Source organism: Pipistrellus kuhlii, unplaced genomic scaffold, assembly GCF_014108245.1.
Source record: "Pipistrellus kuhlii isolate mPipKuh1 unplaced genomic scaffold, mPipKuh1.p scaffold_m20_p_23, whole genome shotgun sequence".
NCBI classification, from domain to species: domain Eukaryota; kingdom Metazoa; phylum Chordata; class Mammalia; order Chiroptera; family Vespertilionidae; genus Pipistrellus; species Pipistrellus kuhlii.
The window spans coordinates 7,756,893-7,778,622 of NW_023425522.1; the positions used below are offsets into that span (position 1 = coordinate 7,756,893).

General features: G+C 54.7%; 1 protein-coding gene across 1 annotated transcript in view; it reads left to right on the top strand.

The window, feature by feature from the left end:
* The window catches only part of PIK3R6 (phosphoinositide-3-kinase regulatory subunit 6), a 42,428-nt gene that overhangs the window by 10,569 nt on the left and 10,129 nt on the right, over positions 1–21,730 (top strand). The window contains exons 2-13 of the mRNA XM_036452197.2: positions 1,418–1,517; positions 7,197–7,280; positions 8,124–8,215; positions 8,794–8,862; positions 9,555–9,687; positions 9,930–9,999; positions 12,029–12,212; positions 14,601–14,766; positions 15,920–16,006; positions 17,731–18,145; positions 18,244–18,322; positions 19,063–19,185. Of these exons, the coding sequence (XP_036308090.1) occupies positions 1,505–1,517; positions 7,197–7,280; positions 8,124–8,215; positions 8,794–8,862; positions 9,555–9,687; positions 9,930–9,999; positions 12,029–12,212; positions 14,601–14,766; positions 15,920–16,006; positions 17,731–18,145; positions 18,244–18,322; positions 19,063–19,185 (1,515 nt within the window). The 5' untranslated portion in view covers positions 1,418–1,504. The remainder of the gene's footprint in view (positions 1–1,417; positions 1,518–7,196; positions 7,281–8,123; positions 8,216–8,793; positions 8,863–9,554; positions 9,688–9,929; positions 10,000–12,028; positions 12,213–14,600; positions 14,767–15,919; positions 16,007–17,730; positions 18,146–18,243; positions 18,323–19,062; positions 19,186–21,730) is intronic.

Genomic DNA, 21,730 nt, shown 5'->3' on the forward strand with positions numbered 1-21,730 from the left:
GTCCACAACAGCTGCACCATTTTAAATGCCAACCACCAGTGCCCCGGGGCGCCAATCTCCCCGGTCCTCGCCAACACTGGTTACTTCCTATTGCTTTTCTTTTTAAAATACGTATCCCGATGGGTTTGAAGTGCTTCATCTATTTTTAAAACTATCTTTATGAGATTTTGGTGTCAAGGATAAGCTGGCTTTTTTTTTTTTAAGAGAAACCTTTCTTTCTTTTGCTGTGTTTGGGGACAGTTTAAGTAACGGAGAAAATGACTTTAGTTTGCAGCAGTGAGAGAATTTATCACAGGAACCTTCTGAGCCACATTTTAGGAGCTGGTTCCTTTCTCTGTTTCCTCAGTGGTTACTCACCAAAGCAGATTTACCAACTCTTTTAGAGACTTTTGAATCAATTTTATTTTCTAGAAAACTATGTCTGATGTAGGATTCAGATTTTCTTTTTCCTTTGTTCTTTTTTTTTTCTTTTTCCTTTTTTGCTACAAATATACTGTATATGTCTAGTGTTGCCGGCATGGCTCAGTGGTTGAGCGTTGACCCATGAACCAGAAGGTCACGGTTCGATGCCCGGTCAGGGCACATGCCCAGGTTGCAGACTCGATCCCCAGTGTGAGGTGTGCAGAAGGCAGCCGATCAATGATTCTCTCTTATTATTGACATTTCTCTCTTTCTCCCTCTCCCTTCCTCTCTGAGGTCAATAAAAATATATTTTTAAAAACACAAATATATATGTGTGTGAGTGTGTGTGTATTTTTTAAAAACGTATATTTTATTAATTTTTTACAGAGAGGAAGGGAGAGAGATAGAAAGATAGAAACGTCGATGAGAGAGAAACATCGACCAGCTGCCTCTTGCACATCCCCCACCGGGGATGTGCCCGCAACCAACGTACATGCCCCTGACGGGAATCGAACCTGGGACTCTTCAGTCCGCAGACTGGCGCTCTACCACTGAGCCAAACCGGTTTCAGCTGTGTGTGTATTTTTGTTGTTTCTAATATTGTCTCTTGGTTTTCTCTCTCTTTGGAAGTCCCTCCCCTCCAGTGCAGCAGCCTGGGCTCATGATGGGGCATGGGCCCTGAAGCCAGATGGTCCAAGTCCAGTGCTCATCCTGCTACTCACTGGCTATTTGACCTGGAAGAGTTATTGGAGCTCTCTATGTTTCAATTTCCCCATTTGTACTTTGGGAGAAAATAGTATCTACAACATAAGGTTAATATTAATATCAAAGAGCTGACCCTTTTTAGGTGCTTAGGGGAGCGCCTGCCACACAGCAAGCACCATAGCCGTGTTCCTTCCATAAACCTAGACTGCCCCGCCGTGTGCTGGAAGCCCAGGTCCCTGGAGCCTCTCCATCCCCAAGCACACTTTCTGCACCTTCCCACCCCTCACACTCACTGCCTCTTGTTTTGCAGAACCATCTCTGTGCAGAAAAAACCAAACCACTTTACTTTCCATTCTGCTGCCCGAGACAACCACATCCTCCTCACACGCCGGCTCCCATGGAGAGCTCAGGTCAGTATGCCGGGGAGAGGGGTCTAGTGCGCCCGGTGTATCATGGGAAAGACCTTCTTGCAGGTGAGGCTGTCCAGGGCTGTGAGAGCCCAACCCTGCCGCCGGAATGTGAGAACAACCACATTCAGACATTCACACCCTGTCATTGGCCTCAACTGTGTATAGGGTCACTGAGCTGGACACTGGGAAAAAGGACAGTAATAGGCAAGATTTATTACCAAAACCTTGCTTTTATTGAACAAAACCTTTCATAGAGCTTACAATATATCAAGTACTAGTGAAAGCACAACAAATATGATTTCATTTAGTCATTAGAAAGATAGATATTGCCGAAACCGGTTTGGCTCAATGGATAGAGCGTTGGCTTGGGAACTGAAAGGTCCCGGGTTCGATTCCAGTCAAGGGCATGTACCTTGGTTGCGGGCATATCCCCAGTAGGGGGTGTGCAAGAGGCAGCTGATCGATAACTCTCATCGATGTTTCTAACTCTCTATCTCTCTCCCTTCCTCTCTGTACAAAATCAATAAAATATATTTTAAAAAAAGAAAAGAAAGATAGATATTATTCTTACTCCCATTTTACAGATGGATGAAGTGAGACACAGGGAAGACGGAGGTTGTTCCCACAGTCACAGATACCTTGTGGTGAGATCAGGATTTGACCCAGTGGTCTGGCTCCAGCATCCTGCTCTTAGCGATTTCACTGTGGGTGGCCTCATGCAAATGTCAGGTGTTTCTGCGAGGTAGGAATATCAGTGTGATTTTCCTTATTTTACTGGAAACAAAACTGAGGCTCAGAGAGGTTAGGGCCGTGGTCGGCAAACTATGGCTCGCAAACCACATGTGGCTCTTTGGCCCCTTGCGTGTGGCTCTTCCACAAAATACCACGGCCTGGGCGAGTCTATTTTGAAGAAGTGGCGTTAGAAGAAGTTTAAAAAATGTGGCTCTCCAAAGAAATGTCAATCGTTGTCCTGTTGACATTTGGCTCTGTTGACTAATGCGTTTGCCGGCCACTGGTAGGGAATTTGCTCAAAGCCACAGAGCTAGTAAGTGGCAGAGTCAGGATTGCAACCCAGATTTGCCTGATTCCAGAACCTAGATTCGTTTCCTTATGAGAGCAAGGAGCGATGGCTCCTCCTCGGAAGTGTGTGCTAGCCAGTGGTTACCCAGCTCGTCAGAGCACTCCGCAGGCCTCCCCGCACAGACTCCAGTGCCCTGGAGGACCCCTGTCCTGGGAAGGTGAGGGGACACCCCAGGGAAGCACAGCTACCAGACCGTCATTATTCCTAAGACATGCACACTGGCCATCCCCCTCACCGCCAGGGAGCGGCGCCAGGCAGAAGACCCAGCTGAGCCCTAGGTGGTTTGGCTCAGAGGGCGGAGCGTCGGCCTGCTGAATCAAAGATTCCAAATTTGATTCCAGTCAAGGGCACATGCAGGCTCGATCCCCAGTGTGGGGCATTCAGGAGGCAGCCGATCAATGATTCCCTCTCATCGTGGATGTTTCTGCCTCTCTCTTCCTCTCCCTGAAATAAATAAACATATATTTTAAAAATAAAATAGAAGTTAATCAGTAGGCCCCGCCCTCAGAGAAGTGGTTTTGGTTTTGGGGGGGACTATGCATGGGTATTTTCTTGGAAAGCTTTCCAGGTGATTCTAATGTACATCAGGATTGGGGACTAGGAGAAAGCAAACAAAGCTAGGAGGGGTGTGGTAAGACACTTGACTCATCTGGGATTGAAGGACAATGGAGAGCTGGCATGGCTAAGACCTGGGACAGCTTTGAAGGGTCTCAAATGGAGGTCCAGACCCTGAACTCTAGGGGTCCTACCGTGGTCAGGACCCTTTCAGCCTTCCTTCTCCTTCTCTCCGTTCTCTCTCTCCTTCTCTCTCTCCGCTATCACACTGGCCTGGGTCTGGGAGTCTGGCTGGTGGGAAAGAATGTGGTCTCTCTTCCACGGGGGCTGCAGGCCCCTTGGCCAGGCCTCCACGGTCCACAGGGAGAAAGGGGTTCCCTTGGGGACAGTGCTCCGGCAAAGGTGGCACAGGAGGGCATGGCAATGGCATTCAAGGGCACAGAGTTTAGTGCTTTGCTGCTCTCATCAGAGATCCTTGCCAGCACCAGTAAGCTATGTCCAGCTCGCCTTGGTCTCCCTCATCCCCTGGGTCCCCACAACCCGTGTGCCCTGGAACCCTCGGGGAATCCAACCGCACGTCTTGGGTTGCCACTTTCCCCTTTAATTAAAGGCTGCAGGCTCCCTCCCCACGCCTTTAAGACAATCTGATTGATTGTCTCGGTCACATGACCAGGGTCTCAAACTCCTGGGCTCGGGGAGGATAGAGATGAGTGAAAGGAGGGGAGTGGGAACTGGGAGGAACCAGAACCTGTGCTTCCCCTCACGGGACAGCTGTGGAAGGATCAGCAGACGTCCAAGCGATGCCCGCCCTCTACCCCCGCCCCCCTGCAATGCAGAGCCTCCCCGTTTGTGCATGTTGGCAGCCCATTCAGGTGTTTTTGAGCTCTGCAAGCCCACACAAAACACATCTGCAGCCACGTGTGGACCGAAGCCTGGGAGTGCCCAGACTTTTGAAAACAAAGTTTATTTGGGGGCTGTCTCCCAGGGCTACGGGCAACTTCTCTATTTTTCTCTGAAAATGAAAACGTAACTCCCTTTGCAAAGCAGGGGAAGCTAACCTCTGCTCGGAAGATAAAGGCTCCTCTGCCCTCTAGCGAGGAGGCCGGGAGGAAGTCACCATCAGCTGTAAGCCTGTGTGTGCAGGGCGGGTGGGGAGGGGGGGAGGGAAGAGAGGAAGAAAGAGTGAAAGGAGGGAGGGAGGCCAAACCGGTTTGGCTCAGTGGATAGAGCGTTGGCTGCAGATTGAGGGGTCCCAGGTTTGATTCCGGTCAAGGGCATATACCCACTGGGGATGTGCAAGAGGCAGCTGATCCGTGATTCCCTCTCATTGATGTTTCTGGCTTTCTATCCCTCTCTCTTCCTCTCTGTAAAAAATCAATAAAACAAATTTTTTTAAAGAAAGAAAGAAAGAAAGAAAGAAAGAAAGAAAGAAAGGAGGGAAGGAGACTTAACATCAATTATTTTTTTAAATATATTTTATTGATTTTTTACAGAGAGGAAGGGGGAGGGATCAAGAGTTAGAAACATCGATGAGAGAGAATCATCCATCAGTTGCCTCTTGCACACCCCCTACTGGGGATGTGCCCGAAACCAAGGCACATGCCCTTGACTGGAATCGAACCTGGGACTTTTCAGTCCGCAGGCCGACACTCTATCCACTGAGCCAAACCGGTTTCGGCAACATCAATTCTTTTTTAATAATTCACCCTGCAACCAGTCTTCATGCAAGGTGGAGAAGGGTAGACGAAAGAGCAGCTGTGGCCAGCCTCGGGCCAGGCTGAACTATCTCCTGGCCAGTGGCTGGGCGGGCAAACATGGGCAGGAACAGCTCGCTGCCCGCTCCCAGCCTGAAGCAGGCTTAGCATTGGGCCTCGGTGTGGTCTGGGGTCAAGGCGAAGGTTTCAGAGCGGCCAGTGGCCCTGGCAGACTCTGTGCCAGAGCCCTGCTTCGGGGGAGCCAGTCTGTGAGCATCAGGGCAGGGGCACACTTCGATCCCCGGACGGCAACCTGCTGGTTTCTAGAACTTGCCATCTCCATCCTATCTGTTCCCGAGGCAGCCGAGGCAACTCACAGATGTAAGTAGGACATAAAGCAGAAGCACCGGAGAGGGACAGGACAGAGGTCCCATCCCTGGGGATGAGCTGAGGCCTGAGGCTGGGCCCCAGTTTGGCTGTAAGTTTCCTGGCGGCTGAGGAACCGCCTGAGGCCTGTGGCTGCTGTCTTCTGACACCCAGAGAAAGCGTGCTTGCCCACAAAGACAAACTCCGATTGGCATGCATCATAAAGGGGACTGATGTGCCGGGAGCGTCTCCCGTCCTTCCTTTGCTCGTCGGATCCCCCAAGAAGCACACACCGAGGCAGGAGTGGGCACGCAGGGGCGTATGCGGGGAGACACCGTGGGCGGACCCCGGAGAGGGCGCTGGGGACGCCGAGGAGCAAGCTGTCGGGCGCTGATGCAGATCTGACTCTGGAGGAAGGAGGAGGATGGAGGGGAGGGGGGAAATGTCTCAGACGGGAAGGCTCCCCCCACAGGGCGGCTGGGGAACCCTAAGCCAAAGTCAGCCGCCAGAGAAGGCTTGCGTCTCCAGGACCAGCCTGCTTTGGCGTCCCTGCTACCCTCAGCGTGGGCCGGGTGACACGGCCTTGGCACAAACCAACAGAGTTCCCAGCCCCGCCACACCAAGCCCCCCCGCCCTGGTCGGTGGACCGTCTCATAGCGGGACCCGCCGAGCTGTGCTCACAGCCGCCACGCTCCCAACATCAGTTACTTATCTCTGTGCCGCCTTCCCCGTCTTGCCATGTCAACGCACCGCTAGGAAAGAAAGAACGACTCTGCCGAAACCGGTTTGGCTCAGTGGATAGAGTGTCAGTCTGTGGACCGAAAGGCCCCAGGTTTGATTCCCATCAAGGGCATGTACCTTGGTTGCGGGCACATCCCCAGTGGGGGGTGTGCAAGAGGCAGCTGATCGATGATTCTCTCTCATCGATGTTTCTAACTCTCTATCCCTCTCTCTTCCTCTCTGTAAGAAATCAATAAAATATATTTAAGAAAGAAAGAAAGAAAGAAAGAAAGAAAGAAAGAAAGAAAGAAAGAAAGAAAAGAAAGAAAAAGAAAGGAAGGACGGACTCTGGCCCTCATTAAAGCACCAAGGAACACTCTACGCAAGACTCCTGCTACAGAAGAGTCCTCAGCCCCACTCCCAGGGAGGCAGAGGAGGCTGGGGAGGGCCAGCCCTCGCACAGGGAGGGCCTCGGACAGAGAATTGCTAAGAAGAGGCCTCAGGCTGGGGGGATTCTTATCCAACTGGCCTGACAGGGTTCCCGCTAGAGGCAGGTCAAGGACTTAGACATCAGAAGCGGAGACAGCGAACTATTAATAGCTCAGACATCAGGCACATCAGGTGGGGGATTCTCCGCACACTGAGCGCGGGATTCCTGCTGAAACCGCTCGGCAGGCCGGGGCCCAGGCCGGCCCGGAGGAGAAGAGGGCTCGGGAGAGCCTCAGTGAGGTCTGGCCGCGCAGAGAGGCCTCTTCCTGGTGTTACCCGATGTGTGTCTGTGAATGATTGAACGTTGGCTCCGTGCGTTCGCTGAGGAACTGGATACATATTTCCCACTGCGCATCAGAATGATCACGGTTATCAAACATTAGGGTCGTCGGTGTGCCGTCTGAAAGGTCTCGTGTGCCACCGCGGCACCCACGCCAGTTTTGCAGGAAGCACAGGAGCGCGGTGTGAGAGGCTGGGCCCCGCCCGGCCCGGCGCCGCCTGCCGGCTCCGGCTGACACTCCCAGCACCTCCTGGGGCTCGGAGAAGGGGCTGCAGATGTTCTGGTGGGAGAGGGGACATGGGACGGCACCTCCTGGGGCTCGGAGAAGGGGCTGCAGATGTTCTGGTGGGAGAGGGGACATGGGACGGCACCTCCTGGGGCTCGGAGAAGGGGCTGCAGATGTTCTGGTGGGAGAGGGGACATGGGACGAGGGCGGGACCCGGGGCTGAGCTCCGAAGTCCCTGGCCTCTCAGCTCCGCCCTCTCCGCCCCCAGATGCGGAGCTGGACCTGCAGCGGAGCGTGCAGGCGGTGCTGCGGGAGCTTCGCGCCCAGGCCCCCGCCCTGCGGAGCAACCGGGGTAAGAGCCAGCGGTCCCCGCCTTTCCTCCACCCCCCCAACCCCCCCACCACACACACCTTCTCAACAAAGCATGCGGCCTGCAGCTCACAGGGCCCTCAGCCTGCTGGAGACCCCTGGGCCTGAACAACCCAGAAGCCTTTCTGCCCCACCCCCATCCCCACCCCCACCCCCACCCCCATCCCCACTCCCACCCCCATCCACCCCCACCCCCACCCCCATCCCCACCTCACCCCACCCCAACCCCATCCCTCCATCCCCCCAAACCCCCCACCCCCATGCCCATCCTCATCCCCACCTCCACCCCCACTCCCACCCCCACCCCCACTCCTATCCCCATCTCCACCTCCACCCCCACTCCCACCCCCACCCCCACTCCCACCCCCACCCCCACTCCTATCCCCATCTCCACCTCCACCCCCACCCCCTTCCCCACCTCCACCCCCACCCCTACCCCTACCCCCACCCCCATCCTGCGAGCACCCTGGAGACCTGCAGCCTCTTTGCTAACCACCTGTCCCACCTCCCCTTGCCCACGAAATCCCTGAGCCCTTCAGGCCCACTTGCTGACCTGTAAAGGATGCCGCTCTGTAAGCCCCATGCCCACACCCCTCTCCCCATGTCCCCTCCTCCTGTCCGCACTGGGAATCCTGTCCTCCAGGGCAGCAGTGAGGACTCCGCTGCCCTGGAGGACACATGGACAAGCCCCCGCCCCACGGTGTACCTGGAGCCATGCCCTGCCCGGGGCCGGCCCCGTGGCTGCTCCAGGGCACGGTCTGGGCCCCGGGACTCGGGGTCCAGCTCAGAGGGTCTCCTCTGAGAGCCGCCCCTCCCTCCGGGCCAGGCATGTGGCGGTGGTCCCTGCACAAGAAGGTGGAGCGCGATCCTGGGAAGAGCCCGGCGCTGGTCCGCATTCTGCTCCGGGAGCTGGAGAAGGTGGGCCCCCGGCCCGGGGAGGCCAGAGGGGGAGAGGGAGAGGGGCCACCCGCTGGGCTCGGCTCTCAGCGCTGCGATCCCCAGACCGTCCCCTGGGAGCCGGCTGCGTTCCCACCACGCGTCTCCCTCCTCTGTTTTCTTTAAACGATGCTACTGTGTACCATGAGCTGGCATCTTCCTAAGAGAAGCCATAACGTGGGCACCCACGGAAAGCCACGCCCCGTGGCAGAGGGAGACCGCACCTGGAAACAGGGCCGCACAGCCACGCCCCTGCACACCCTTCCGCGAACACCCCGCCCCGTGCCCCCGCCCACCCAGGGCTGCACTCAGGGAGCCTCCAAGTTGGGGGCTGTCCTGTGACCTTGCTCCCAGCTCCTGGGCCACACACGCACCCACCCCCTCCACGCAGTCACCTGCGCCCTCACGCTGGGACCGCCACCCCTGAGCTCTCTCCTCCCTCCTCCTTTGCAGGGCGGACTGTGGCCCTTCCCACCACATCCCTGCCATCCCCTAACCCCCCTCAGCTGGCCCCGGCAGGTGTGTGAGCCCCTCACCCCCACCCCATCCGTGCTTTCCAGGCAGAACGCGAGGACACACAGCTCGTCATCATCCCTCTGCTGCACACGCTCATGTACGTGCTCACCAAGGTGAGCCGCTGAGGTGCATGGGGGGGGGGGGGGGGGGAAGGGCGGCACACGCGCATGAGGAGGGGCTAGGCCCGGATCAGCTTTCCTTCTTCCTTTCTTTCTTCCTTTCTTCCTTCCTTCTTCCTTCCTTCCTTCCTTCCTTCCTTCCTTCCTTCCTTCCTTCCTTCCTTCCTTCCTTCCTTCCTTTCTTTTAATATATTTTTATCGATTTCAGTGAGAAAGGGAGAGAGAAATATCAATGATGAGAGGGAATCATTGATCCGATGACTCCTATACGCCCCCTACTGGGGATCATGTGCCTTTGAACCTAGGACCCTTCAGTCCGCAGGCCTAAGCTCTGGCCACTGAGCCAAACCAGCGAGGGCGAGGGCTGGATGGCTTCCTTTCACTGGCTGTGCCCTTTCCCTAGCAGTGGGCAATGAAACCTGGACTGGGGGGGTGGGCACTGAGCAGAGGGTGAGGAGGGAGAGGACTCACCGGGGGAACAGGGCCGATGGCCGTCCCTCTTGGGGAGCTGGAGGGAGAGTCACACAGCCTGTCCTCCAGGCACTGGGAGAGGGGAGTGAAGGCACGGACTGGGAGGGAAGTGGGAGCCCAGGTCCTGCTTCAGGCCCACCTTCCTCCTCTCCCACCCCCCACCCAGGACCTTCCTGACCTCGGGCTCCGGGCACCAACCCCTCCCTCTGTCCCAGGCCACAGGCATCCCGCAGGAGCTCTACTGGAGGACCTACACCCTCTGCGTGCGGCTCCTGACCCTGCCCGCCCCTTACTGCACCGTGGCCCTGGACTGCGCCATCCGTCTGAAGACCGAGTCAGCTGCCCCAGGTAGGCGCTGCCCCAGGTGGGCGCTGCCCCAGGTGGGCGCTGCCCCGGGTACGCGCTGCCCCGGGTAGGAGCTGCCCCGGGTAGGAGCTGCCTCAGATGGGAGCTGCCCCAGGTCTCCCACGCTGCAATCCAGCTCCACTACCCACGGTCTCAGGATTCTGGGAGCTCACACATCCAGCACCTGCTGTGGGGAGGGACCTGGGTCAGAGGCCGGCAGCTTGCTGACGTGCTTCGCTTGGCAGGGACGCTATACCAGAGGCTGGTCATTGCTGAGCAGAACCTGAGGAGCGAGCTGTACCCCTACCAGGAGAGGTGAGTGGCTCCGCCTGGCACTGCCCGCCGCCCCTCCAGGATTGGGCCTGTGGGGCTCACGGACAGGAGGACCAGGGAGGGGGCTGGATCGGGGGAGCCCAGCGGAGCTCCCGGCTATGACGTGTGTCCAGCGGGGGTGCGCCTCCGGGTGCAGGCCTTGCTCTGGAGCTCCCTGAAAGCAGGAAGGGACGGGATCCTGGCCACCCCGGTTCTGCTGTTCCACCTCCATCCTTCCCGTGGCCGGCAGGCAGCACCCGCTAGGCCAGCAGCTGAGGCAGCTGCAGAATGCCAAGAGCAGAGGGGCTCAGGCCCGGCACAGAGGTCTGCGGGCTGTCAGCAGTGCGCCTGGCCCTGTGGCTGAGGGGGAGGCGGTGCCCCTGTCACACCTGGGAGAGGGGCAGGTGGTGTTGGGTACGTAGCTTCCTCCCCTGTTGAGAGGCAGGGCTTGAGGCTTTGTGTTCATGGAGGTGCAGGGCGGGAAGGGCTCGGAGGGATGAGCCTTGGAGAGGTGGGAGCGCAGCTGGCGGAGGTGGTCCCCGGGTGTGACAGGGATGGTGAGAGCAGGTGGAACTTCGGCAGGAAGGGCTTAGGGTCCCTCCCAGAGAGCCATGCGGTCGAGGGGCCAGGACGTCAGAGGAGGAGGCAGGATTTAGGTGAGAACCTACCTGGATGCCAGAGACTAGCCCGAGCATGTCAAACTCGCGGCCCGCAACTAATAGTTGTGCGGCCCAGCCCATATAACGGTGTGTAAGAAACGTTTAAATAAAAATTTCATAGCTTAATTTTTACAATATCTTGTTACACATAGTTATTAATAATGAACAACATTCACTAATGACTGATCACTATCGTGGTGTTGCATTCATTTCCCTTATGCACCTTACTCAAAGGTGCATCATTTCTCTCCACTAATACCGTGTTTCCCCGAAAATAAGACATCCTCCAAAAATAAGACCTACTTACAGGTTTCCTTCTGAGTGAAATATACGGCATCCCCAAAAAATAAGGCCCCCTCTAGGCTAACATGAGAGATTTGGTCCACTGATTCTGAAAGAAATGGAGTCACAAGAAATTCACCAGGAAATTCAGGAATTGGATTGTTATGATGATGTTCCAGAAGATGATGACATGATTATCATTGAATAAATGAGTAAATTCTTGATACTGTAGGATTCACAGTTTGTCTGGTTTGTGTTGACAACTACCGTACTACCGTACCGTATACAGGTAATAAATTTCCTTTATTTTCATTTAACAATAAATGAGTACCATATTCTTCTTCATGGAAAAATAAGACATCCCCTGAAAATAAGACCTAGCGCATCTTTGGGAGCAAAAAATAATATAAGACACTGTCTTATTTTCGGGGAAACAGGGTACCAGCAGTGAATATTTTAGCAGCCGATGGCCACTTCCTTAGTCTTGGACTGGCTTGTTTGGTGTGCACCACAGGAAATATTTCACTTTCGGAGAACAAGAAAAATAGGGTGTTTTTTTTGTTTTTTGGGCTTTTGTGTGTGTGTGTTATGCTTATTAATTTGTGCAGTTATTCAGTGTCTGGTAAGTTAAAGTTCAAGAAAAAAATATTAATTTTATAAAAATGTTCTATTACTTTATGTTAACGATGACTCATTTATCTCAGCCCTTTGTATTCAGCATGTCTCTATCAAAATAAACCCACGTTCCTATGAAAATCGAAGCTTTTCGTGTGGCCCACGTACACTTACACCTTGTTTGCTTGGCCCGTTGTCAGCCTCTGAGTCTGACATGCGTGGCTAGCCGGGCCAGCGGCCTCTCTAGAAGAGCTGAGTCTCCAGCAGTGCGTGCTCTTCCTTGCCACAGTCCTCACCATTCATTACTATTGCCCGTCCCCTCCCACCAACACCCCTCCGGTCCCCATAGACTTTTGAATTTGAGGTTCTAAATAACTTGGGGGGGGGGGGCGCCTGCAAGACTCTGAGGGTGCCCCTCTGTGATTCTTCACCTGGCGGTCACCCTCATCAGCACACGCCTCCCCCTCTGCCCTCAGAGTGTTCCTTTTCGTGGATCCGGAGCTGGTGTCCCCCTCGGTGTGCAGCGCCCTGCTGCTGGAGATCCAGGCGGCGCAGGCCCAGCAGAGCCCAGAGGCCTGCATGCGCCACGTGGTCGCCCACGCCCTGCAGGCTGCCCTGGGTGCCACGTGCCGGGCGGACGCTCTGCAACGGAAGCTGCAGGTAACGCCCTGCCCAGCCCCATGGGGTCCATCCTGCCCCCCCGCCCCCCCGCCCCCCCCTTTCCCCGCTCCCGTGCCCACACCAACTGCTTACTCTACCCGCCTGCCCCTCTCCTATGGCCACATTACCTTGGCTCATGCGTCATAAATTAATTCACACGCGCTAAGGAAAGCCTGAGAAATGCAGTTAAGTCACAGAAGAGAATAAAAATATTCACCTCTCTCTCTACCCGGACATACGAGCAATTGACAGTCTGGTATGCTGCCTTAATGATAATGACAATGGTAATCATACTAGCTACTGTTTGTTGGATGCTTGTTGTGTTCCAGGCACTGTGTGAAGCACTTCTCACATATCACATTCTAAAATTGTCACCACGGCACTGTGACATGGATGTCATTTTCCAAAACTCGGGGACAGAGAAGATGCTAACCTGTTCACGGTCACACATGCAAAGGGCCTGAGTCGGAATGTGAGCCCAGTTCTGACTTCAAGCCCATGTTCAGTCGCCTCCCCCACCACTCCTTTGTAACCAACTGGCATATCACCCTCCAGAGGCAGTTTTATTTTTTAAAATGTACTTTTATTGATATCAGAAAGGAAGGGAGAGGGAGAGAGAAAGAGAGAGAAACATCAATGAGGAGAGAGAATCATTGATCAAACCTAAAACCCAGGCATGTGGCCTGACCAGGAATTAAACCTTGACCTCCTGGTTCATAGGTTGACACTCAACCATGCGGCCAGGGCTGTACACAGCTTTATTATCTCCCCCAGCCCTCTCCCTCCCCCCGACCCCCACAGACACACTATAGCATAAGCCCCAGGAGGGCAGGGATTTTTGTCTGTCTGTTCAGTGCTGTATCCTGGCATCCAGAACAGTGCCTGGCACATCATGGGTGCTCCATAGAGACATATTTAATTCATTAATTTATTTATAATTAATTTATAAAATGAAGCAACCAGATGCCATGGTCCCCATGGCCCCTTCCGACACTGATTCCATATCCCTCTCTCGCTTTTGTTCATTCAGCTGATCGCTCAGCAGATATTGTTAGCGCCCTGGCTAGTCACCATGCCCCCTAACGCAGAGAGAGATGGCAGCAAGCCCTGTGGTGTCCTTTGTGTGGGCCCCAACTCCAGCAATGAGCGGGCTCGTTGGTGGTGGGTGGTGAGGGAGACGGCCGGGGAGCAGGGGAGCAGGGCCTTGGGCGGTTCTCAGGGTGTCAGAGCTGTCCCACCGCAGGCGAAGCACCCGGTGCCGCAGGGCACGGAAGGTCACCGTTCCGCTAAGGAGAAAGGCTCAGCCCGGTGCTTTACCGCAAACATCTCCATCCCTGGCCCATCTCCCTTTTCAAAAAGAGACCAAGCGTCCAGCCCTAAAGCATGGCCGGCCATTGTGCTTTGTGATCGTTATTTTCTATTTATTTTTCAAATACATATTTTTATTGATTTCAGAGAGAAAGAGAGAGGGAAAGAGAGATAGAAACATCATCATTGACTGGCTGCCTCCTATCATGGGAGTCATGCCCGCAACCCGCCCATGTGCCCTGACCGGGAACCGAACCCGTGACCTCTTGGTTCATAGGTCAACGCTCAGCCACTGAGCCAACCTTTTTTTATGTAAGTTAGCAATATAAAATTTCATTTTAAAGTACTTTTGAACCAAGAAACTGAGCTGATTTAAATAAAAATGAGTACGTGGCAGTCTAAGTGCTAGGTCCAGGCAGTATGAAAATGAGAGACGTTCAGGAAATATTCCATACATGGATGGACACGGAGCTGGCGATGCAGCTATAAATAGACAGACAAACTCGCTGCTTTCTGGAGTTCGCGACCTGGTGGGGGCAGGGCGTTGACACAAGCGCTTGGTGACGCCTCAAGGAGATGGGTGCCAGCAGCCATTCTGCCAGGCTGGGTTCTCCACAGCCGGGCACCAGCTGTCCCCCACCCCAGGGTGGAGGGGTTATAGCACATGTGTCAAACACAAGGCCCGCGGGCCAAATCTGTCCCGCCAGGCCTTGCAATGTGGCCCGCACCGCGCTGTCATCACTGCACTCCGCTGCGTTTCCATCACAATGACAGTTTATGACTGTTCAGTAAACCATTCGGCCCGAGATTTAGGCTGGATTTTAGATTTTGGCCCCTTCTCTGATTGAGTTCGACACCCCTAGGTTAGAGGGACCGGAAGTCGCAGGCAGCATCTGGGAGGAGCTGTGGCGGGGCAGGAGGGAAGCTCCTTCTGCGCCCGCTCCCTGCTCTGCTCCGCCCCAGGCAAAGGGGAGGCGCCCGGTTGGGTTGTTCATGCACCTGCAGACTTGGCATCCAGCTGGGGTGGGTGGGTGGGTGCTGGGCCGGGATCCAGGCTCTGACACACACACACCCTCACAGGCCAGCCCGCGCCGCGCCCTGGAGCGCCACTTCCACGCGGTGGTGGCCGCGGTGGAGCAGACGGCCAGCGAGCCCAGCGCCGCCGGGGAGGGGCACCTGGAGAGGCTGGAGGAGATCTACTGCTCGCTGCTGGGGCCGGCGGCGGCCGCCAGGGGGCGCTGCGGCGGTAAGCGGCGGGCGCTCTCCTGGGTACCACCTGCGCACTCTGCAGTCACTCTGCAGGGACAGGGAGAGACCAGGTCTGGCCACCCCCAGCACCCAGCCACACCCAGCACCTGCCCCGTACCTTGCCTTGTCCTGCCCATCTTACTGACCTGCCAGCGCCCCTGGGGAGCCCCTGCATGGGACAGTGCTTTTGAGCACAGGGTCCTGGCTAAGAGCATGCACGCTGGCGCTGGCATACCTGGCCTCAGATTCTGACTGCATGACTCACTGTGTGGCCTTGGGCCAGGTACCTAACCTCTCTGTGCCACCGGCTCCTCCTCTGGATAGTGAGGATGCGGATACTCTGTGTGGCCTGTGCCGGATCCGGTGAGGGGGTGGCAAGGTGTGCCGGGCGCGGAGAACAGGGCCTGGCAGTCGTAGCTGCTCTGTGGGCATTGGCTGCTCTTCAGTAAGGAAGCCTGCAGCCTTGGTAGGGAGGGAGCCATGTGGTGTAGAAATCAAACCCTAAGGCCACATGTGAGGATTTCATTGTTAAGCGGCCAGTAAGGTCTGCTGGGAGGAATGGCGGCCGGGGTGGAGAGGTCAGGAAGGCTTCGGAAGGAGGAAAAGAGGAGGGCCCGGCCCATCTCTCCCCGGGACTGCAGGGGTCCTGCTGACCTTAGTACTTGGCTCCTGAGCGCTCTTGAGCGACACCCCCCCGGAGCAAACATCAGTTGAGTGCTTTCTGTGTGCGAGCTCCTGGGAGAGACGCTGGGACACACAGCAGCCTCCCCCCTTCCTCTGGATGGAGGCAGGGTGCCTAACAGTGGGAGAGGCAGTGTGGCTGCAGTGGGGTGAGCGGAGGGACCAGCCACAGGGCAAAGGTTGGGGAAGATGCTGTGAGCTGAGTTGTAAAGGCGCCTAAAGGCTGAGCTAGGAAGTTTGCAGGAAACGGAGCTTCTGAGCACCCTGGGCAGGAGGGACTGCTGCCCTGTTAGGCCTGGTGAGCTGACGGTGGCGGAGAGGGCGAGGCCGTAACCAGAGGGGGGTGGGAGGGTGCGGGTCTCTGCCACCCCCCTCTAGGCCTCATACAGGAGCGGGGGTGGGGGGGGAGGGCAGAGGAGAGTCCCACAATCTTCTCCTCCGTGGTCTCCACAGCCTGCTCCTTCCTTCAGGTGACGCCCTCCCGGCCCAGCCCCCCAGCATCCCCCTGCCCAGCCCACACATCACGTTCCAGCTGTGGACGGACGAGGAGCAGCTCTGTGAGTCACGCCTCTGACCTCCTCCGTGGCAGCTGGTCGGGAACAGCGGCATACGTGTGTGTCTGTGCATCTGTGCATGTGTGTGTGTGTGTGTGTATCTCTGTGTATATGTCTGTGTATGTATCTGTATGTGCTTGTGTGTGTATCTACTGTGTCTGTGTGTGTTCTGTGTGATTGTATCTTTGTATCTATTATGTGTGTCGGTGTGCATCTGTCTAGGTGTATCTGTGTGTGTCTGTATGTGTCTGTGTGTACATCTGTTGCGTGTCTGGGTGTGTGCCGAGTTGCTCTACACATCTGAAGGAAGAAGATACGTTCCTTATGTCAGAATAGTTTAGTGCATTATAGAAGGTAGTGCAATATACTGCAATAAGCCTCGCATTGTCTAGAGCAGTGGTTCTCAACCTTTCTAATGCTGCAACCCTTTAATACAGTTCCACATGGTGTAGTGATGCCTAACCATAAAATTATTTTCATTGCTACTTCATCACTGTAATTTTGCTACTGTTAATGAATTGTAAATATGGGTTCACAGGTTGAGAACCGCCAGCAGGGTCGCCTTAGACCATCAGAAAACACAGATATTTACATCACTGCAAATTACAACGAAAATAATTTTCTGGTTGGGGGTCACCACACCATGAGGAATTGTATTAAAGGGTAGAGGCATTAGAAAGGTTGAGAACCACTGGGCTAGAAGGTGCCACCTTCTCATGATGACGCCAACAGACAAAGCAGGTCCCCAAGAAGGAGGCAGTCCCAAGAGAAGTCATGGCTTTCAGAGCTGAAGGGGCTGCCAGCTTCCCCTCCACACGGGCGTCCCCTGGTGCCCCTGGCCTTGCTGAGGGAGCGGGGAAGGCACAGGCACGGGCTGCAGGGAGCAGAGCTGGACTAGTGAGCTGGGTGAGGTCCTGGCACTTCCGGTCACATGCTGGGTCACCCCAGACAGACCCCGTGTTCTCCCCGGGCCTGCTTCCTCGTGGGAAATTAAAGAAACATGCTCAGCCCCCAGGGCTGTGTCTGGAGGTCAGGAAAGCCCAGAGGTCCTTCCCCAGCTGCTGGCCCTTTCTCTGTGTCCTGGGAAGCGACAGGAAGTGAGAGGGCGGGAGGATGCTAATGAGCGATGGTGACAGAGAGGGTCTAAAGTGACTCCTTGATGCTGATTCCTTGACAGCAGGCTTCTCCAAGCCTTTAGTAAAAGGTGAAATAGAGAAGGGGCTGGAGACCGGGATGTCAGGACACAGGCTTTATTGAAGAGAAGAGTACCACTGCCGGCTGCTTCCAGAGAGAGAGAGAGTGGAAGAGAGCGAGGGCCAGGGTACAAGCACTTTTTAAGCGGGAGGAGAGGGGACGGGGCTTAGGGCACTCAGCACACCTGATTGGTGGTTTCATATAAGGCCTAAAAATTTAGGAATCAGGGTATTTGGCAGGTGCTGATTGGTGGTTCAGTGCTCAGGAATGTCTGGCTGCAGGCGGGGTTTATGTCTGTCCATCTACTGGAGGAAGAGAGGACCTATCATTCAGCTGCTGAGGAATGGAACTCAACAAGAGGGGGCAGGCAAGGGGGGGGCTGGGTCTGTCGGCCACAGAACCTCTGCTCCTTCGTGGTGTGTCTTGTGGGGCTGCTGCTCAGTGAAGCAGCATTTAGGAAACAGAAACCCCCACCTTGCCAGGGCAAGGCCCTGCCAGCTCACACGCCCTCCACCTGGTTCTCCACGTCGCAGGGAAGGAACTGATGCTCTTCCTGCGCCCGCGCTCCCAGCAGCACCTCAGCGCGGACTTGGATGCCCTGGACCTGCAGGGCCTCCTGCCGGACCGGGAGCTGGCCCGCGCGTCCGTGCTGTCCACCGACAGCGGCATCGAGCGGGACCTCCCCTGGGGCACCGACGAGCCGCCCGCCCCCGGCAGCCCCGAGCCGGAGCGCGCCGCGCTGCAGCGCAAAGGGGGCGTGAAGAAGCGCGCGTGGCTCCCCGACGTCAGCCACTGGGCGGGGCCCCCCGGGCTCCACCGGCGGACTGGCCAGCCCGCGGGGGACGGAGAGCTGCTGCCCGGGGTCGCCCGGCTGCACACGGCCCGGGTGCTGGTGCTGGGGGACGACAGGATGCTGGGGCGCCTGGCCAGGGCCTACCACAGCCTCAGGTGGGGCCCGGAGCGGGGCTGGGGTGAGGGTGCTGGGGCCCGGGGAGGGAGGGGGGCGCCTGTGCCGACGCCCCCTGTGCTCTGTTGCCCCTGGCCAGGAAGCGAGAGACCCAGACGTTCTGCCTGTCTCCCAGACTCAGCCTGCAGCTCTACTACATCCCCGTGCTGACCCCTGAGGTGATGGGGGGAGGAGGCATGGGGGAGGGGGGGCTCAGGAGCAGGGGGCTGGGTTAGGGGCTGGGCAGGACACACTGCAGCCTGCCGACCAGGCTCCAGGAACTGGGGTCACCCTTCCTTGGGAGCGGGAGCTGGGAGAGACCCTAGAGATCTTTCCAGAAGCCACAGACACGGCCCTGGGGCTGAGTGTGGCCAGTGGGACATTCTCTCACAGGGGCAGGCAGCCTGCCCAACTCTGGCTTTCTTTTTGCTTTTCTAATGAAATTAATGGCAAGCTTCTCCTCAAACAGGGCATACACACGTGCACACACACATGCCCACAAGCATACACACATGCATACACACACGTGCACACGCGAGCATGCACACCACTTCCTGGGGACTTCAGGCAGCAGAACCCCATTGGCCCGCTGGGGGACAGGAAGCCCCACTCGAGGTTTCTGATCCCTGTCGCCCACTTGGCTGCTTTTCGGGAAGATTAAGTTCAAAGCAGCACTCGCCTCCCTCCGGTTAAGGCTGATGAGCATATGACAATGACCTGGCCAGTGGCCCTCAGAGCGGGCGTTCCCGCTTCATCTGAGACAGAACAGCACTGTGGATGGTGCAGAAATGGCCCCCAGAGGTTAAGCAGTGGGACCACATTCCCAAAGCTGGTGGCCCCGGACGCGGACCTGGGGACACTGCGGCCAGGAAGAGGGGCCGAGACAGGCCTGACGGGCCGGCCTCCTCCCTGTCCTCAGAAGCGAGCATCCTCCCGGCACCTGGAGCTCGGAGAGCTGGCGGCGTTCCTGGGCCGGGCGGACCCCTGGTACGAGAGCACCGTCAACACCCTGTGCCCGGCCATCCAGAAGCTGGCAGAGATGGTAGGGGCGGGGGCGGGGAGGGCAGCAGGGTAGAGGGAGGCGGGAGGAGCCATTTCCAATATGACTCTTGACCCTTGACCAGGGGATCCATGGCTGGAGGAGGCAGGAGAGCAGTACAGGAGTGAACCCTAACCAGCGAGTGGGTGGGATTTACTCAGAACACGTACCAGGCGCCCCAGTCCTCCTTATCCATGGGGTCTACGTCCGCCGAGTCAACCAACCGGGATGGAAACCTCTCAGGAAGAACAAGTTACACTGTGGCTCATGTGTGCTGGGCCTACAGCGGCCTCTGTACTAAACACACACACATTCTCTTTTCTTGTCATTATTCCCCAGATAACACAGTATGACAGCTATGTACACAGCGTCCACATTGTGTAAGGTAGTAGAAGTCACCTAGAGCTGATCTAGAGTACCCGGGAGGGGGTGAGGAGATGCTGCTACCCACAGGGGTCCTGGGAGCCATCCCCGTGGTTACTGACGGTGCTTGGACAGAACCACGATGGGAAAGACGAAGGAACGCATCCTTGCCTCAGCGTGCAGGCCAGTCACACTCCTCCTCTTGTGCGTTTCCCGGGAGGCTTTGTCTGTGGTTATCATAGCGAATGCTTCCAGGGCCCATCCGTGTGCCGGGCACTGTTCTGAGCAGTTAACGCAGGGCAACCCTACCAAGCAGACACTCCTGTGTTCACATCCACATTTCACAGATCCAGCAGCTGAGGCACAGCGAGATTAGGTGATTTGCCCAAAGGTATCGAATGGGTGGTAGAGTCCCGCCTGGGACCAAGCAGCTTGATGCCAGAGCACATACAGACCGCAGAGTGGCCGATATTGGGAAGAAGCTAGTCGCTTACTCACTTGAAAAGGCCTTGACCTACTAAGAGAATCTTATCCTTTTTGCGATCATCCATGTTGCAAGACATTTTATTCCACTTTATTATGTGCCTATCAATTATGTCACTAGAGCTTTTGATCTTCAAAAGTTTAATACATGTATGTAGATCTACATAGCACTTTTATGTTTCAAAGGGACTTTTCTACTGATTAATTTGTATGCAAGAGTAAATAAGTTTTCACTGATAATTTACCCTGATACTTTTAACATCTCCACTTTTGCATTTAAATAACCTATTTGCAATTAATGTCAGTGGTTAGTGTGGAGTGTGTAATTTTGTTTTTTTCCAAATAGCAGTTTTTCTAAGCTAATTATTGCATAAAGCATCTTTCTCCATCCATCTGAAATGCCACTCTCATCATTTACTAAATTCTAACATATGCTTGAGTTTATTTCTGGATACCTATTCTTCCTCATCGACCTATTCTGTTCTGTACAAATCGACACTTTATATTTTAATAGCTGTCAGGGTAAGCTTACCCCATTACTCTTCTTTTTCAAAACTTTTCAGAATGTGCTTATTTATGGTTGGTTTCAGAATTTTTTTTTCATTTTTTTTTAAGTTTTATTGATTTTCTTTAGAGGGAGAGGGACACAGAGAGAAATATTGATGTATGAGCAAAACATTACTTGGCTGCCTCCTATATACTCCCTACCAGAGATCAACCTGGGCATGTGCCCTGGCTAGGAATCCAACCTGCCACCTTTTGGTGTTCAGGGCTGCCACCCAACCAACTGAGCCACACCGGCCAGGGCTTTGTTTTATTTTTAATTCCCTTGGGACATTGGTTGGAGTTTGAAGGAGAATTAGCATCTAAAGCATATTAAGTCACCTTCTCTGAGGCCAAAGCATAACCCTAATTATTAAGATCTTCTTGTATATCCCTCATGATAGTTGTGCAGTTCTCAGCATTTAGATTTGACCCATTTCTTGCTTAATTTATCCTCTCATTTAATAGTTTTTCCTTGCAAGTGAGGATGGTACTTTTCTCCCATTGTTTTTGGATGGTATTACTGCTAGTATAAAAGGGGCTTACTGATTTTTACCTATTTATTTTCTAACTTGCTACTTTACTGAGATCTCCATTTTGCTTCAGTGCCTGATTAATTGGGATGCCTTCTTATATCTTTTATTTGCATAAAGATGTTGGGGGGAGGCATGTTTTCTGAATTCTTGCTTATCTAAACAATGTCTGCAAATACATGAAAGACTATTTAGCTAGGTATTAAAATACTTTTCTTCAAAACTATGTATCTTTATTGGTAGTGTTTCCCCCATGCCAGGACACATATAAGATTTTGGTTTTCCCCTGCTCTCCTTCTCCTTATAATTAACAATTTGTATGATCCTTACACTTACTCCAAAAGCAGTTTCTACATGAGGAGGCTGGATACAGTGTGAGGAATGCAGCTTGATTAGAATAAGGTCACAGTTCTTCAGCATAACCTTTTTGAAGGGAACAGTATTCAATAGATCAGACGTGAGAATCAGAGGAGATCTTACAGGACCATACATAGATGGGTTAGATAAACTCTGAGTTTCTTTCCAACTCTGATGCTATCAGATTCTATATAGACATTCTGTTCTGTTTACCTAAAACACCAAATTATTACACTTTAGAATTACATGGAGCTCAGAGGAGGAGGGAG